The following is a 19,646-nucleotide window of genomic DNA, read 5'->3' as shown; positions in this document are numbered from 1 at the left end:
ACTGTTTAAGATCTGGCCTTTGGTGTTTTAAAGAAGCCTTATGTATGTTTGTCTATTTAGGGTGTTCCGACAAATCCATGAATGCTTCATACAGGTGCAACACATCTACATCTTTTATATTTCCACTATTTTTCCAGTGAACTTCAGCTGACATTCTTGTGAATTATCATTCGCCTAGCAACAACGTTCTGTGAACAGTGAACACAACAGAAAAAGGAATGATGTTGTTATTCATGCCAGTTCAGTTTGCCTACTTCAAACTACTTCAGTTTGCCATTTTTTTCAATCACATTAAGTCTTAATAGTCTTTCAAAACTCCCTGTACACTTGCTTCTTAATGTGATTGAAAAAAAATGGCAAACTGAAGTAGTGTGGACTGCATGCTGTCACTCTTGGGAACTTTGTGTTATATGTGACATGACAGCCGACTGACGAGGGTACAGAGTAGAAAATAGAGCTGCAGGGCTTTATCGTTTTTTTGAGGTATTGAGTGCCTTGAATTCTTTCATCGTGAAATGCCAACAAAACAACTTATTTTTGAAATGTTAAAAATAATATGACAGCGAGTCGATAAAAAGTCCCATTTAAAGCTGACTCATAAGAGCACTAGGCAAAATACATTACAATCCTGTCAGTTCTCATCATTTATGTATTTTCCCTGTTTCCACTTGATGTTTATGCTAATGTTAATCTTTTCCCCTATAAACTGTTAAAGAATTTAATTCACATACAGAAGGAACAGATAAAGTACTTTGCAGAAAATTGAAGAAAATGATCCAAAATATAAACAGAGAAAAAGTATGGGATGTTATACATTACTAAGTTTGTAGATGGCAAGATGATTTTGAAGTCTCTTATGCTCACAAGACATCAAAAATAAAGTAAAAACAACAATATTGATATATATATTACAATTCAAAATAACTTAACATACCATTAAAATAACTGTTTTCTATTTTAATATATTTAAAACATTTTATTCAGCAGCCATTCCTCCAGTCTTCGGTGTCATGTGATTCTTCAAGAAATCATTTAATATGCTATTTTGCTGCTCAAGTAACATTTCTTATTATCAATTTTGAAAACAACTGTGCCGCTTAAAATTTTTGTGGAAACCACTCTTTTTTTTTTTTTTTTGGATTCTTTGAATAGAAGGTTCAAAAGAACAGCATTTACTTGAATTTACTTTTGTAACATTGTCTTTACTGACACTTTTGATCAATTGAATGCATCCTTGCTGAATTAAAGTATTTATATTTCTTGAAAAAAACATACTGACCCCACACTTTTAAACAGTATGACATGATCTCATAACTTTTGTATAAAAATTGAACTTGAATGTTGACTGAATGACCGTCCCAGCATCACACATTAAAGCGATAGTTCACCCAAAAATAAAAAGAATTATCCCAAAAATGTACTCACCTTCAAGCCATCCTAGGTGTATATGACATTCTTCTTTCAGACGAACACAATCAGAGATATATTAAAACATGTCCTGGCTAATCCAAGCATTATAATGGCAGTGAATGGCAGCCCAAATTTGAAGCTCATTAAAGTGCATCCATCCATTATAAAAGTGCTCCACATGGCTATGGGGGGTTAATAAAGGCCTTTTGAAGCGAATTGATGGGTTTGTGTAAGAAAAATATCCATATTTAAAACTTTATAAAGTAAAATATCTAGCTTCCGGTGGACCGCCTTCCATATTCAACTTACGAAGAAAGTGTAACGCCTCTTGCCATTATAATGCTTGGAAGAGCCAGGACATATTTTAGTATAAATTACGATTGCATTCGTCTGAAAGAAGAATGTCACATACACCTAGGATGGCTTGAGGATATGTAAATCATGGGGTAATTTTCATTTTTGGGTGAACTATCCCTTTAAGTGTGTAATTTATGTGCAACAATAGCAGCACCAAACAGAATTTCAAAAATAATTACTGATTAAAATAAATTTTACAAACACTTCATGAAAATGTTGGTTGAGCCTGCCCACTTAGATTGTTCGTACAAAGGGTTTGCTTTTCTATTTGGTGGTGTTAATGGCAAAAACAGTCCTTAGTGAGAGTGGAGTCTAGAAACAGTATTCTTTCATCAGATGCTGTCGTAATGAATTGTGAATAACATAAAAAATTTAAATGAAATCTTCCTTTTTTAGCTACCTCACATTCTTACATCACCGTCTGCTTCCTGACCTCAGATTGGCGCTCATGCATGAATACATTTGTCTCATTCAGGGCAGAGGATGGATGGCTGGCCAGTATCGTCTGTAAATTAGTAATGAGATGAAATCCATTGTGTCACTTCGAGGGGAAATGTAATTATCCAATTAATAATGTTCAGTAAAACATGACATTTGCATCATTGCATGTATTACTGACTCAATAAGAGCGCACCAATATGAGATGAAAGAAAAATATGAATTTATGAACAATCAAAAACAACTACCTCTCTGCCCTCGACTAAGCTTAACATAGAATGTTACTTCAGGATATTAACTCAATATCTAAAGGAGGAAATATGGACTGCAGAGAGAATGCTAGGCCACCATGGCTCCTCACACCAGGAGACAGTTGTCAGGTGAGCATGACCTTATGCGACATATGTGCAGCAGCACATCAGCTTCTCTACAGACACCGTATTGATCCTTCAAAAAGGAGCCAGAAAGATTTCACACATGCTCTGCACTCTATCAGATCATAATGGTGTCAGGTGGTGTCATGCACTGAGAACATATGACTTGAGCACAGATAGAAAGATGTTTTTAATCCTGACCATTTCAAAATGCAATAGAACCAACATACACATGGTGAATGATTTTATAACAATAAAACCTAAACAAATCTGTGTTTGAAATAATGGCATTTTCCCTGCATACTGAATGAACGAATACCGCATTTCAGGATGGGGAGTAAAGGATTAATTTTATCATCAGCGTAAAAATCACATTAAGTATTTTCTTTGCCCTAAAAACTGTTTTAGCAAGGTTTAACTGTTAAAAATTACTTCTAAACCTTTTATAAAAATAAAAAAAAAACTTTATTATCTGCTGCTGTTCCTTCATCATTAAAATTGGCTTCTACCTCAAAAATACTCTAATGACCTTAATTATTGGCCCATTTCAAATCTTCCTTTTATTTCAAAAATTCTTGAAAGAACAGTGCAAATGTAATTCAAGTTGAGTTGCTAAAGTAATAACCTATTTGAGCACATTCAGTCGGGCTTTAGATCTAAACATAGTATTGAAACAGCTCTTGTTAAAATGACAAACGATCTTCTCCTTGCAGTTGACTCTGGCCTTCTGTCGATCTTTATTCTTCTGGATATTAGTGCTGCCTTTGACGCTATTAGTCATTCAGTATTATTAGATAAATTGGATTGTACTGGGGTAGCTGATAATGCACTTCTTTGGTTTTCATCCTATTTAAAGTTCACCCAAAAATGAAAATTCTGTCATTAATCACTCCCCCTCATGTTGTTCCAAACCCGTAAGACCGTCGTTCATCTTCAGAACACAAATTAAGATATTTTTGATGAAATCCGAGAGCTCTCTGACCTCTCCATAGACAGCTATTTAATTAACACTTTCAAGGACCAGAAAGGTAGTAAAAACATTGTTAAAATAGTCCATGTGACTCCAGTAGTTCAACCTTCATTTTATGAAGTGAGAAGAATATTTTTTGTGAGCAAAAACAAACAAAAATAAAAACTTTATTCAACAATTTTGTTCTAGCCTGTGTTAGTCTCATACACAGTTTATGTTGTAAATACAGTGTAGCTCCCGCATCATCACACGTCATGGTTCTCACGTGAACCGCATAGGCTGCCGTAGAACTTGAAAGCGCTGCACTATTTACAACGGACACTGCGTAGGAGACTAACACAGGTTAGGAGGAAAATAAGTATTTGAACACCCTGCTATTTTGCAAGTTCTCCCACTTAGAAATCATGGAGGGGTCTGAAATTGTTATCGTAGGTGCATGTCCACTGTGAGAGACATAATCTAAAAAAAAAAATTCAGAAATAACAATGCATGATTTCTTAACTATTTATTTTTATGATACAGCTGCAAATAAGTATTTGAACACCTGAGAAAATCAATGTTAATATTTGGTACAGTAGCCTCTGTTTGCAATTACAGAGGTCAAACGTATCCTGTAGTTTTTCACTAGGTTTGCACTGCAGGAGGGATTTCCACACAGATCTTCTCTAGATCAGTCAGGTTTCTGGCCTGTCGCTGAGAAACATGGAGTTTGAGCTCCCTCCAAAGATTCTCTATTGGGTTTAGGTCTGGAGACTGGCTAGGCCACGCCAGAACCTTGATATGCTTCTTACAGAGCCACTCCTTGGTTATCCTGATTGTGTGCTTCGGGTCATTGTCGGAAGACCCAGCCTCGACCCATCTTCAATGCTCTAACTGAGGGAAGGAGGTTGTTTCCCAAAATCTCGCAATACATGGCCCCGGTCATCCTCTCCTTAATACAGTGCAGTCGCCCTGTCCCATGTGCAGAAAAACACCCCCAAAGCATGATGCTACCACCCCCATCAGTAGGGATGGTGTTCTTGGGACGGTTCTAATCACTCTTCTTCCTCCGAACACGTTTAGTGGAATTATGACCAAAAAGTTCTATTTTGGTCTCATCTGACCAAATGACTTTCTCCCATGACTCCTCTGGATCATCCAAATGGTCATTGGCAAACTTAAGACAGGCCTGGACATGTGCTGGTTTAAGCAGGGGAACCTTCCGTGCCATGCATGATTTCAAACCATGACGTCTTAGTGTATTACCAACAGTAACCTTGGAAACGGTGGTCCCAGCTCTTTTCAGGTCATTGACCAGCTCCTCCCGTGTAGTTCTGTATCATACAAAATTTATTTGTATGATACAGCTGCAAATAAGTATTTGAACATCTGTCTATCAGCTAGAATTCTGACCCTCAAAGACCTGTTAGTCTGCCTTTAAAATGTCCACCTCCACTCCATTTATTATCCTAAATTAGATGCACCTGTTTGAGGTCGTTAGTTAAAAAATCATACATTGTGATTTCTGGATTTTTTTTTTAGATTATGTCTCTCACAGTGGACATGCACCTACGATGACAATTTCAGAACCCTCCATGATTTCTAAGCTGGAGAACTTGCAAAATAGCAGGGTGTTCAAATACTTATTTTCCTCGCTGAAAATGTTCATTTTTGGGTGAACTAACCCTTTAAGGGATAGAAAGCCCTAATGTTTCCCATCCCCCTCTTGAACTCATTAAATGTTCGCATGATGTTAACACGTGGATGACTAACATTTTCTTAAAGCTTAATACTAACAAAAGTTTTTCTTGTTGGGTCTATAGGTCTAATATGTATATCTCAATCTTTTGGAATGCTGGGAGATTCCAATTGTAAATGTTTTCCTGCCAAGCATGCTAGTGTGTGAGCTGCTGTTAACCCATATATAACAAAGAATAGGGATTTATTAAATATTAAACGCGTAGCAACGAGAGACAGCTTGAAAATATTCATGATGGATGATTTATATGGTGCACCTTCTGAGTGGCAGCTGTAACCTTTGTGTTTCAATAACACATCTCTCTATTGTGTGCCCCTTTATTACATCAAAAGAATGCAGCAGAACTGAAACAATGGAGCGTGACAGAACAACTGAATTATACATATTATACCTGACATCTCTCCTATTGTTAAAATATATACACAAATTATAGAGCATGAGAGAAAGACACTTGATGGCAGATCTCTTCACTGTCACAGTTGTGTGGAGTAAATTTTAGGTTTAGGCATCGGCTTTGAAGTGAGATTAAAATGACAGAGCAATCTGAAGTCTCACACACATGCACATGAGGATTACAGTCAACCCGACACACTGCTTAAAACATCTCCCCCACTTTCACGGCAGCTTAGGTCTGATGTGACTGCACGAAGTCACACAAAATCGTACACACAAACGATTCATCATGCAAAATAACAACAGGAACTCAAACACAAAAAGCAGTTAGAGAGAAATTGTGAGTGTGCGAGCGAGCGAGCGAGCGAGCGAGAGACTGGAAATGAGAAAGACTGCCTATACTCTCAGGCATTAAATTAGAGTATCTTGCACAGGAGGCAACATCAGCAGAAAGCACCAGAAAGACAGACTCAGATAGACATGACTGAATTTAATGTCTTTAGAGGCTTTAAATAAAAGTAATAGACCTTAAATAGGGTGCTTAAATAAAATAAATGTCAATTCTGCATTGAACATATTACACAAACATAATATATTAACCCTACAAATGAATCCTTATGCAAATTATTAAGCATAATAATGAAAATGATCATTTAGTGAGGTTTACTTAAAATCCTTATCTAGAACTGGCAGTCACTTGTATACATCAAGCTTTTGGATTTTCTTTTTATCCCTCTCTCTTGCAATAGCAACAACACCAACCTCTTCTCTCTGTATCTGAATGATCTTTATTATATCTCTGTGGTTGCATAACTGCCTCTATACAAGTTCTCTGAAAGGAGAACTATTAGCAATGCTCATTTTTGAAGGTTACTTAAGTTGTCTTCATTCTCATTAGATGGTTAATAATCAACTTCACAGCTCCTCTACAGTGTGAGCAAAGCCCTGGCAACCAAAAGCCTTCAGAAAATGTCTTTGCTTCTGGTTAAATTTCCCCCACCATGGTCACAATTAGAGTTGTCACGATACTGGAATTTCCAACTTCGATATGAAAAATATTGATATTCTACACCATTTTTGACACCAAAGGGAAAACTGCCATATACCGCCATACAGATCATTTATTATCATCTCATAATTTTTTGATATGGGTAATTTTGTTGCAATAGCACAGCAATTTACACATTTACAAAAGAACATTAAACAGTCAGTAATAAAATAAGAACAATTAAACAAATGGCAAACAATAGCAAAATAATACACAAATGAATAGGCTACAATAGAATAAAGAGACAAGTGAAATCAGGCGGGTCTAACAGTAGTATTCAGGTAAGAAATAAGCCTATGCTACAGAAATAAAAGTAATCAAAATGTAAAAACACTGAATAGTCTTCATTGAAAAATTAAATACAACTTAACTTTCAATTAAAGTTATTCAAAAGTGATTTTTCTCTGTCTTTTGTTCTTTGATTAACATGACAGACAGCAGCAGGTTTATTAGGCCGACGTCAATTTAAGAGTCACGGACCTAATATACTGTTACAAAACATGCGTTTTTTTCCTCAACTATTTACGTTCCAAAACTGACTTTATTTACCTGAATACTCGCCAAGACGCATTTTGACATAATTTTTAATGCATTTGGCTGTTTAAGTGCAATAAGCCACAAAAAAAAAGAAGTCAATTTGGTACTCGTGAGCTGTTTGAGATGGGGTACTTGTATAGATCACGCAAAACCTGCGGGAATGACTAAAATGATGCGCAATACAAGCACTACTCAAACAGAGCGAATAAGATTAGTGAGTGAAAGGAAGCAAAATATGTCTAATCGGCAGTCAGAGAGAAGAGAGAGTGAGAACACGCAGCTGGTATCTGTGTACCGACACTGACATATCTGTAATGGCTACAATACCTATTTTCTGCAGTATCGATACACCAATACCAGCAGAGTGTTCTCGCTCTCGTTCTCTCGTAGTAGCTATCGAAATATCAATATTTTTGACAACACTAGTCAAAATCACAGCCCTATTCTTTCATCTGTTTTTTGAAAGATAGTTTGCTGGTGATGTGTTGACTAACTAATGCAGCAAAAAAAAGATACAGTAACGAATACTATACTGTATAATAGATGTGCTGATGTTACGGCCGATAACCGATAATGAATATCGGCATCACAATATTGTAATGTACAGTATAAAAAACGTATTCATTGTACGCTTAGCAAGAGATTACATATAACAATGTTATAAAATTATTCGTTTTGATGCTAAATATAAGGGAAAATGAGCATGCACAATTAAACATCCAATGTCTGCTGATATACAGCATTTTCAATATCAACCTATGCAAATAAGAAAAAAAAACTTATCAGATGAAAACCAATATAGCCTACTATATCTATATAATGTATTCCTAATAGTAATGCGTTACTACTGAATGATTATAAAATGGTACTTCAATGTTCTGCAAAGACGTCCACCGTATTAGCCCAAAACAACATGCTAATCCAATTTTGCTGCAGAAAATAAACAAGAATTAAATATGTTGAAGTTATGAATTGGTCTTGCAGACCACGCAGAGTGAAGAAAAGTCCTCTTCTTCCCCCCCCCCCCCCCCCCCCCCCCCCCCCCCTCTCCCCCTCTCGAGGTTGGTCCTATGTAGGTTTGGGAGACTCTGGAGTCATGTTCTACATTCTTTTTGTTCTTATTTATAGCCCAGACCTGAGTGGCAGAAGAGGTGTCTGGAGTTCTCAGTCCTAACTGCTGATTGCCAGTTTCCATTACAACAACGAAGGGTTACAGAATAGCCCCTGGGGTGAGCGTGTGACAGTGAACAGTATGACGCTGTATAGGGACGCTGTATAGGGACATTAACGCAAAATCTTAAAGTGCAGAGTGGGACACAAAAATACATGACTCAAACTCAAGAGGAATGACTGTCATAATAGGCATGACATCAAAACTATGTAAATATGAGTGCACCCATCTCCAAAAAATGGACACACAGGGATGACAGGGGGTAGTATATCTTTCCCACTTGCGTCAGAGCGCAGATTATTTATTTCTTCCTGCATCATAACATTTATTACATCTCATTGCGTTTGAATTGTTGTTTTTTTCAAACAGCAGACTATTTCATTCAAATCAAAGACAGAAATTCAAACAGTAGCCTATAAGCCTGAATTCATTTAAAGGGGATCTTCAGTCACTGAATGAGAGCGAAAACATTCCTGTAGCCTATAGTCAAATTATTAAACAAACACGTGCAGTAGGCTACACAACACATGTGTAAAGAGAAAGCAAAATATACAACATTCATCCTCTCTATGTGGCTGAACAAGCTGTTATACCCATAGACAGTTTTCTTATCCTAAGACACCGGCCTTCCATCAATGCCACGAATTAAACGTGCCTTACCTGCCATTGCAGCGCTGACGGCGACTGTTGTGACGAGGAAAGCCTCGGTGAGTAACGTTAGCGAGGCCCACGGTCGGCTCAGTGATCGCATCCTTACGAACAGTACAACGGCCCGGGGGATCCGGGGTTTATCATTCCCCCGTCCCACAGTTGTGGAAAACCTGTGCCTGCTATTTCTGTGCAATGACACTCAAATATGTAGTGGGCAAGGTGTATTTACGGTGCGTGGGATCGTTCAGTGCTGCGCGTCCACCGCTGATGCTGATGCTGGTGCCTGTGCGCTGCGTGGGATGATGAGATCTCTGCTGTCTACTCTGGACGGGGAAAATACCCGAGCTTGTGCGCTCAGGCTACGCAGAACAGTTTCGTCATCACGTCTGGATATTTGTCGGTCCCATCTAAAATAAAGAATTGCCGTTTTAACTGGCGCATGTTGGTGATAATAACATTGTGGGAGGATAACGCCAAATGCGACAGTTAATTTGTGTCAAATAATTAAGGCGAAATGTTACAGCAATCTCAGGTTAATGTCAAGCCGCTGATGATAATAATAATAATAATAAATAATATAAAATTTGTAGGCTATATACATTTATGGCTGTCATAATTTTTTTTTTTTGCACGAATGGACGAGCTGTGACGATGAATAGTTTAGTATTTATTCAAATAGGCTACTGAACTGAACACAAAACAACATTAATTAGTGTACTATAATGGTCACGCCCAAGCCTCACTGAACCTGTGAATATTTTTGTGTGTGTGTGTGTGTGAGAGTGTTGTTTTTGTTTTTTTGGAACAAATTCAAAATGCGTGTCACTGGTGAATCAAATTTATGTGCCCCGTGGTGAAAAAAAAAACAAGCGTGACAAAGGCTTGCACTGCCGCCTGGTGGTGACACATACATCATGCCCACATTTAACGTTTTATTTATTCTTCTATAAATGTAGCTATACGCTGCACTCAATACTATTCAATTTCAGCAAACAACAACAAACATATATAAACTGTCAGTGATTATTTAATTATTGTTTATTTTTTCCAAAAGATAAAAAAAAACAGATGGATTTGTGCAGGATACAAAAAAGGTTTAAAAAAAATAATAGTACCAATTGCTGTAACTAATAAATAAAAATATCCAATTGTGTTATTACAATTTAAAGTAGTTGTCATTTCATAGATAAAACTGTACTTTAAAAATAGCAAGAAAAAAAATAGGAAGCTGTTGTGGCCAGATATATCAGAGTTGGACACTATAGAAAATACATTTTGCACATCAATAATTTGCTGGTCATTTCAATTTGAAATACAAATACTTAACATAACTTTCTGGTTCCCCAGTGGTGCTGTACTAATATGAATAAGAATTGGATCGCTCTCATTTAACTGGATTCCCCTTTTCAAAAGTCAACTGTATAGAATTGAAAGCATCATAACATGACACATATCTCCACTAGCACCCACAACCTTCACACAGTATCCTCTGCATAATCTAAAACTACTACAGTGCATGTGTGATTCAGAAGATGCTGACATGCAATTACAAAAAAAATATTGAAAAATTAGGAAAAAGCACCATATGGAAAATGGCTTATGTGGTCAGTTGTACTAGTTTAAACGGGTAAAGGAAGAAAAACAAACACAAAAAATAATGCAGCAACTTCTGCGTATAACAACAAATGAAGGCAGTGTTTAATAAAATCATGCTTACTGTACCAGCTGCACCAATGCAAGCAACACTTAAACTAGAAGCGGCTTACTTGGTGTTCCAGCTAGTAGTTGTTCATTAGCTAAGTGACTCCTTTGCCCAAAACTCAGACTTCCTTGTCAAAAAAGAAACAAACAAAAATTTTACAAAAATGCTTTGATTTATAAGCCATCTCACTGATTAAGCATAAAACAGACCTCTGCATAAAACGATCCTGTATAGTGTATCATAAGCAACAAGCATCAGATGTGACATACATTTAAATAAGGCCCTATATACTATCAACATGAGGCATAATGTGGCTGGTTTCCACTGCATCAAAAGCATCATGCTTCCGTAGTCTGTTATTCTGCACCACACACAGAAATGAAAAGCTACTAAAATAGGAACAGAGATCTAATAAAAGTGGATATCATATTTATGAAAAGAAAGATGAAGACATTTTTACCTAAGATGTGTTTATAACCGAGCCCAGCTCTAAGAGTGACGTTTAAGTGCAAATAAACGTGACAGTGTGCACACAAAAAGACAGGAACTTTAAAATAGACAACATTAAATGTCTATACAGACAAAAGCGTTTACAGACACAAAAAAGCTCCTGTCACTCAGTCAAAGGGTGACAGACTTACTCACTGTTTACAGGCACAAACACACAATTAAGTGAGTTATAGAGTTATGAGATATTTTACTGGTGATCCATATGTGCACCTTTTTCCATCCCAGTGTCCTCTCCTGTTTCTGAGTCGTTGCACTCTTCCTTTGCCGTCTGATGCTCCTCCCCCTCTGCTTCATTAATGGGCGACTGGAATCCGCTGTCATCGTGCTGTGATGAAGTGATGGGTTTTTCCACGTGGGAGTCTTGAGTGCTTGCCGTAATGTGATTTTCCTGTTGGTCCGATGCCGTCATGACTTCCACTTCCCTAATTGGGGAATCCAAAGGCTTCTCCTCTGTGCTTGAAGATGTATCTTTGCTTGTGTCAGCTTTTTGGCAAATTGGGGCAGAATCTAACTCCACAGCTGCAGTTTCCTCTTTTGAGGATGATGACTCCGCAGCTTCCTGTGTCCTGAGCTCATGTTTCTCTTCCTGTACTGCATTCTCAATTTCCTGTATGGCACAGTCTATGGCTGACTTGCTCTCCGTGTCCTGCAGTGACTTTTCTGTTGTGCCGTCTTCCTCTTTTAGTGTACTTCTGTTTGTTGGTGGTTTCTCCTCAACCGCATTTCTGTTCATATCCTCTTTGGTTCCGTTGGGTACTTGCTTCTCTGACTTTTGGGATAATGAGGCATCCGAACGTACCTCGGTCTCCTCCTCTGGAATATTGTCCACGGCAGGCACTTCCAGGCACGACTCATTGGGCAGCACAGAGGTAGTGCCTTCCAACTGGATCATGGAGACCACCTGCTTCATTCTGCGCCTCTTCTGAGCCTCAGGATCTCCTGTGTGCTCTCCATGCTCCTCCTCTTGGCCTCCTCCATACTCCTCAGCCCAGTCGATAGAAGGGTTCTCCCCCAGCAAGTGAAGGTTAGGGTCGCTGTTGGTCAAAACGATGCTGTCTCGGTAAAGGTTGTGTCTCCTCTGAACGGCGGCTTCCTTCACAGCTGGAAACAGAAGAAATGTTGATAAGACCACAATGTCTGCAAAAAAGTAGTGGTACTATGTGAAAGTTTGTGAGGTGGTAATTCACCCCATCTATTTTCTAAATGGATTCTATAGATCTCATTTTGAACGATTCATCCATTCATATTTTATTTTTTACATTATTTTGTATACAATGTACGGTGATGCATTGCTGCCACATACATATTTTTTTCACTCAATTATGTCGTAATAACGAGATGTTATGTTGTTAAAACGACATATTTTTCTTGTTTAAACAACATCTATTTTCTCCTAATAAGGGCATGTGTTGTATAGTGATGTGTGTATGTCTGTATCCACATTAGAGAATGAATTCATATGTGCCTTTGTCACGCTTGTTTGAAAAGCAGAAGCAAGCTCAGCGTAAAATAGACTCATCCGCTGCCTGTATCAGTGGCAGTGTCCATAGCACGAAATTGTTGTAATTTATTGATGTAGCCTATAGTTGTTAACAGCCATGGGTAGCAGGTGCCATGGATCGCTCATGATTGGCCTCAGTGGCGTAACTTTAACCTAGTAATGACGGACCCCGGTGCAGCCACAAATATCATAACTATCTATAGGCCTACTGTAATTAAGACATGTATTCAAGAAATGTATTAAAAACAGAAAGACACTATAGTTTTAGCCGTACTCAAAGGCCGCGGAAACATGGCCAGTGGGTTCGTTACGCACGCCAATCCATTCCGGGCGTTCTTCGTTTGCTTATTAAATATACAGATAATTAGATGAAACCTTGATCAAAATTAAAATACAATTTATAGAAAACGAAATTCACTTTAAAGAAAGACTTTCCACAAAACAAAACTCAATAAAAATCATGTCTGACCCCACTCCATGTCTCCAGACATATTGCGCGTCTTATAGCCTAGTCAATCTTTCTCATGCAGACGAAAGCGCCCGTGCATTTTTTCCTTTATGACAGCTGAAACAACTTACACGTTTTTTTACCACTTCGTTATTTTGGCTTGGAATTTCGTTTGTTGGAAATATGAACTGAATTTAGAAATGCTTTTGAAATTAAAAACTTTACGTTTGCGTTTAATAAACAACATAATTTTTTTTAAATGAAGACAGCGTTTGGAGGGGAGTGAATGCCAAATAATCTGTTCTCTGAATCCACGGCATTTGTCGTTATTGTGAGTTTACACAAATAAAAGTAGACCGTTTATAGGTTTATAATTACGTCTTAAACTTATCTGTAGGCTATGGCTAAAAATGACGGAGTATTGTGATATTATTCCATTGTCATAAAGGAAAAAAATGCCAGCTCTTTTGTCGGACAGAGGGTTAAAGAAAACGTAGCCTATATTTAGTTTCATAGTTAGGCTATGTTTAAATATTATAGCCTATTATATTATTTTTTTGATTTCATATATTAATTGTGGAAAGTGAGCAGCATGAGTAAGACGCGCAATATGTCTGGAGACATGGAGTGGGGTCATACATGATTTTTTTTGGTAGAAAGTCTTTCTTTAAAGTGAATTTAGTTTTCTATAAATTGTATTTTAATTTTGATCAAGGTTTCGTCTAATTGCCTGTATATTTAATAAATAAGAAGCAAACCTACGCCAGGAATGGTCTTTGAGTAATGCTGCGTTCACACCAAATGCGAATAGAGCGTCGAAATCACGTCTCCCGCGTCTAGTTGGACGCTTGAACATTTTGAATCTATAATTTGTTGTCTGCCAAATCGTTTTGACTGCAGGGCAAACTTAATTTTAGGATATTTAAATACATGCAGTGAAGATAATAACCACATTTGTGTGGCTATTTATGTTAAATAGCCTATATTTTTTTATGAAAATGAAAAGAGGCAGAGTGGTGTTTTATGACATTTCTCCTGGAGCGCCTTGAACGCGCGTCTATTTCGCTTCAAACGCTCGATTTATACGCGCGTCCAATACACTGTGGACGCGTGAATGGATTCAAAATGTTCAAGCGACAAACTAGACGCGATATTCACGTTCGGTGTGAATGCAGCATAAGGCTGAAACTATAGCGTCTTTCTGTTTTTAATAAAAAAATTTGAATGTCTTAATTACAGTGGGCCTATAGATAGTTCTGATATTTGTGGCTGCACCGGGGTCCGTCATTATTAGGTTAAAGTTACGCCACTGAGGCTAATCATGAGCACCTGCTACCCATGGCTGTTAAGAACTATAGGCTACATCAATAAAAATTACAACAATTTCGTGCTATGGGCACTGCCACGGATACAGACAGCGGATGAGCCTATTTTACGCTGAGCTTGCTTCTGCTTTTCAAACAAGTGTAACAAAGGCATGGGCGAAAATACATTCTTTAATGTGGATACAGACATATATACACACACATTACTATACAACACATGCCCTTATTAGGAGAAAATACGAGAAAAATATGTCGTTTTAACGACATACAATCTCGTTATTACGACATAATTGAGTGGAAAAAATAATATGCATGTGGTAGCAATGCGTCACCGTAACTATGAGCTTGTAATGTTTAATTAAAATATCAGAATCTTACAATGGATTTCTTCAGAAGGCCTCTAAATGATCACCATAATCAAAACTTTGCTGAAAAAACCTGATGTACACCATCTTCTACATGCCTTCTTCCCTCTGATTGACATGTCATGGTACACATCTTTTTGCTGTGAAATCTCTAAAGATTTTTATGAATTAAACTTAATTTAATATTATATTAAATATTTAAATAGTAATATTTCAAGATGAATGTTTACTGGACTGAATCAACTTAGGTTTACTTGATTATCCATACATATTTCTTAAGGGAATCATGTTAAAATGAAAACATTAAATATGATCCATCAGGCTTATGAAGAACGTTTATTGTATTGCAATGAAAACAAGTTAAACAACAGAGCTTTGATCATAAAACGATAATTAATATATATATATACATATATATATATATATATATATATATATATGACAAAACATAACACATATTCAAACTTTTTAAATATTTTGTCTAAAGGTTCAATAAACTTTTCTATTAAAAAAAAATCTAAAATAATTCTGACTATTTTATTTCAGGGTTAATCCCCGGACCTTTCTTATAATTGACTGCAAGCTCCCATATTAAGATCTGCGTCCAACCAATCAAAAACCAATGGATGGAACAAAGTCCCTGTTTTCTTGTTCAATAATCTTACTAGTTTTACTTGGATGTACGTCACAATATGGAATAAAACATTTGTTGCGATTTCCTTTACGTCGTAATTTTAAATGTTTTATTATGTTTGGTTGAAAGGTCTCCTACTTTAAAAGAAGTCTTACCCATCATTATATCTTTCATCACCGTGTGCAGCACCACTTCCTCAAAGATGTTCTCCACCAGAATGAAACGAGAGAAATCCTCAAAAATTAGCTCCTGGAAACGAGGGAGTTCCTGCGAAAACAACATAACTTTTATTATTATGAGTAGTTGTAGATTATAAGAAGCATTATTGCTATAACAGAGACCGGACTTACAGAAGAGCATGATGGGGAGAGCTGTTTCAGCATGTAGGGGATGAATATCTGCAGAAGAGCCTCTCTAAAGAACTTCTTACGAACTGTGCTGCTGTCATAGTCATATTTCTAGGGATCAGATTAAAAAAAGAAAATGGTACACATTTTTAAATGTCAAATAAGGACCTGCTGGTTCCAAAAGATATGATATGCAGATGGACGTTCTGTCTCACCTTGATGACGCGATCCTGACAGCGCTGGATAGTTTTACAGAGATCCTCCCCTTCCTGGTCCTCCAAACTCTGGCGCAGGAGCTGCTCAAATGTGTACACCGCATCATCCATTTGCTGCATAAAACAGATGGATATATGCCTAAGGCTGGAATACAATACACAACTTTTTGACCAGATTTTGTCCCCTGATTTGCAGTCTGGAGAAGTCAGTAATAGTCATTGCCAGATTTTGGTCAGTCATAGTTGACATATTTCACCAAAAATCTCAGTGTATGATGATTACAGATAAACCCTGCGTCCGAATATGCCTACAATCATATTATATAGTAGGTGAAAAGCAGTATGCGAGCAAAGTAGTATGTCCGAATTCATCGCATTCATAAAACTACTTAGGCTTCTTCTTCCGTCAAGATTCTGAAGTGCGCATTTAATGGACACTTTACCATCCCATGAGGACACAGGAGAGGATTTGTGAATGGCAGTGAAGAGACACGTATGATTCCATCCACCGGATATCAAATATGTTTATGCATATAAACGGATATCGTTTGATATTTTGATATTAACTCTCTTAGAAATTAGACAAATGTTTTTGAGTCAGTCTTTTTTAGATTTGAAAGCACTAGGCAGCATGCACTTGCTGACTTTAAAGATTTTAAAAGTCCAGCCTTTAGCCAAAGTGTAACAGGATCAGATGGAAATAAAAAGATAAAAAAAGGACTTTTCAAAAAGGACAACAGAGATTTCATAAGTAACTAACGTCTGTTAATCCATATTGCCACAAGGGGGCATATTTCACCACACAGAAAGGATGGATCAACATTATTTTGATAATTCACAATACAAGTTTAGTCGTGTTTCTCCACTCCCTGTGCTCTGAAATTCGGTGTGTCTGTAGTAAAAATGTATTTTATATAAAGCGCTAATGAATGGTGTTCTTGTGCTCATAATCAGCAGTCATATGCTAGTCTTTAAAACTGTAGCTAGATAATTTAGTGACCAAAATGAGGTTTACCATCTCTACCACAACAGCACATACCTCCTCAGGGCATAAAGTTTCATACACAACAAAACCGCAAACCAAACTCACAAAGCGGCACATTGACACACACAAACCGCTTATTTTGCCTACAAAAGCACAAAGAGAGAGACATTTGTATACTTCTTCAAAACAGCTGCAGTGTAACGATCCATCTTGATTGCATAAATGCATGCAAATAACTCAGATGTGTGGTACATATTTGTACTTTATTGTTTTACAGTACTTGCCAGTATTAGTGGTGGTTGTTTATAAAAGAAATTCTTCTGAGTTTGCTGCTGTTCTTGGTTCAAAGATGACTGACCTCTCGCATTAGGATTTGGGCTCTCTGGACAAACACGGAGGGGCTGGAAACATCAAATCGCTGTTGCAGTCCCTCTAAACTCAGAGTCTCCACCCTCTCATAGCAGCTCTGCATCTTTACAGGATGGAAGGCTAGCATGGAGATCTTCTCCATGTGCTGGACACCAAAGACAAAAGAGTTTTAAGTGATATTAAAAGGTTTTCATGACTCATGCAACATGCTTGCGCTCTTGGCATTGATAGTAAAACCTATGGAAGCTTGTTTCTGCCACTGAATAAAAAAGAAAAGTGGTAATACATTTTTATCTCGCAATTATGACTTTTTCTCAGAATTGAGTGATATAAACTCTTAATTGCGAGTTTTAAAGCTAGAATTGTGAGGGAAAAAAGCCACAATTATCTTTTAAATTGTTTTATTCTGTGGCAGAAACAAGCTTCCTTAACAACCAGATGTCAGGAGGGGGGACAAAAAAAAAAAATACAATCCAGTTAAACTTTTAATGCGTTACCTCCCCAAGTTTTTCCTTGTTGCCGTCATTGAGGAGGTTCTTACTCATGTCCACCAGCTCTCTGAAGAACAAGTCTCGCACCTCGAAGAAGCCTCTGCTCGTGGGCTCCATCAGTGCGTCCAGGATTGAGCTGATGTACGGCTGGATGCTCACCTTCAGAAGCTTCTCTGCCTTAGACAGCACAAGAGCTACAGACAAACAGAAAAAAAATATCATTCAACTGCATGATGATTAAAGGTTAAGAATGCATTGATACTAAAATTCTGGCCAATAATTATTTTCATGTTGTGAAAAATATAAATACTATAAAATTAAAACTACTAAAAAACAAAAACAAACAAGGGAATAAAGAACCAAAGTATTATTTACCTTATTTACCCTGAAAGAGTGCATATTAGTATTAAATGTATATATTAGAAAGACGTAAATAGGTTAAAGTGAGTTGTGAAAGAGTTATCTAAATATTAAAATAAACAGGAAAATTAAATATCCAATATCAAAATTGTTTTTTTGTTTTGTTTTTTAAGTAGGAAGGATAAGCATTAAATGACGCGTCACTGATTTCAGAGGAACACTTCTATCATCCTCATTCGGGTTTGCACTTCAAGGCGTACTTTGTGACAAAATCTTAAAGGTCCCATGGCATGAAATTTTCATTTTATGAGGTTTTTCAACATTAATATGAGTTCCCCTAGCCTGAATATTGTCCCCAAGTGGATAGAAATGTTGATCGGTGTAAAACCGAGTTGTGGCTGTCTTTCTCTGCCTTTGAGAAAATGACAGGCCAGACTAGCCAATCCTGAAGTCTCCTGGTTTGACGTCCAAGCAGGCACGGTTTCCTCCCTTTCCTCCGCCCAGAGAATCTGGCACGCCCATGCAAACGCTCGTCGAGAGATCATTGCATCATTGCTTGTGAACGAGTGAACGCTGGCAGTTTCTCAGTGTTTGGATGTACAAATGAAAACAGAAGTCTTTTTTCAGTTCCTTCTGATCTGTGATCAGTGATTTCTGATGTGTAGCTAATTATTTATTATTCGTGCACACAATGCGGCTTCTCTCTCTCCAGACAGAACGGTGTTTTCGTGTTTTATATCTTGTGAGTCAGTGTTTTTGTACGTCCTCGTCGCGTCTATCGGTTCTAAAATGTGCATACAGTCATGAGTTTCTGCTCAACATCAGCAGAGATAAACCTCACACACGCCGAAGCTCGGCCTTCAACATCCCCGACCCACAGTACTGCATCTGGCCCACAGCGGAGGCACCAAACGCGGCGTGAGATTAAGCAGAAGGGGGGTAAGCTTGAGCATATCCGGGCTAGCCAGCCTAGCCCCACAATAAACTGGATTACATCCGATTACTGCTGTTGTGTCTTTGTTTGCGCTGTGTACTCAACGCGCGTCACTGACGCTTTTATTTTATTTTAAAAATAATGCTATTATCAACACTTACTTTTAACTCGTTCATCTCGACAGCTGTAATGGTACTTTGCATGTGTTACAAAGTTGGTAGAATAATGATGAAGAGACGGACTCGGTGTGACTGTTTATTCAGAACTCTCAGATACAAACACAATAAACTCGCGCTGACTGACAGCGCTCTCATAACTCAGTAGTTACTATAAATAACTTTGTTAGCAATCGCTGAGCTCAGTCTCTGATACA

General features: G+C 37.5%; 2 protein-coding genes across 3 annotated transcripts in view; both read right to left on the bottom strand.

Moving 5' to 3' along the window:
- npdc1b (neural proliferation, differentiation and control, 1b) overlaps positions 1–9,568 on the bottom strand; it is a 34,197-nt gene extending 24,629 nt beyond the window's left edge. The window contains exon 1 of one of the 2 annotated variants that reach the window (XM_079816021.1): positions 9,097–9,568. In XM_079816021.1, coding sequence (XP_079672147.1) covers positions 9,097–9,187 — 91 coding nt within the window. In that variant the 5' untranslated portion in view covers positions 9,188–9,568. The remainder of the gene's footprint in view (positions 1–9,096) is intronic. The other variant, XM_079816020.1, reaches the window with a different exon arrangement.
- Positions 9,569–10,109: 541 nt separating this feature from the next.
- Positions 10,110–19,646, bottom strand: part of niban2b (niban apoptosis regulator 2b) — a 40,038-nt gene continuing 30,501 nt past the window's right edge. Inside the window, exons 9-14 of the mRNA XM_079816018.1 lie at positions 17,986–18,173; positions 17,478–17,633; positions 16,135–16,248; positions 15,923–16,030; positions 15,728–15,839; positions 10,110–12,400 (exon numbers count right to left, since the gene is read on the bottom strand). Coding sequence (XP_079672144.1) covers positions 11,487–12,400; positions 15,728–15,839; positions 15,923–16,030; positions 16,135–16,248; positions 17,478–17,633; positions 17,986–18,173 — 1,592 coding nt within the window. The 3' untranslated portion in view covers positions 10,110–11,486. The remainder of the gene's footprint in view (positions 12,401–15,727; positions 15,840–15,922; positions 16,031–16,134; positions 16,249–17,477; positions 17,634–17,985; positions 18,174–19,646) is intronic.

Source organism: Gobio gobio (genome assembly GCF_949357685.1).
Source record: "Gobio gobio genome assembly, chromosome: 4".
Classification (NCBI taxonomy): Eukaryota; Metazoa; Chordata; class Actinopteri; order Cypriniformes; family Gobionidae; genus Gobio; species Gobio gobio.
This window is presented reverse-complemented; position numbering and strand designations above follow the sequence as displayed.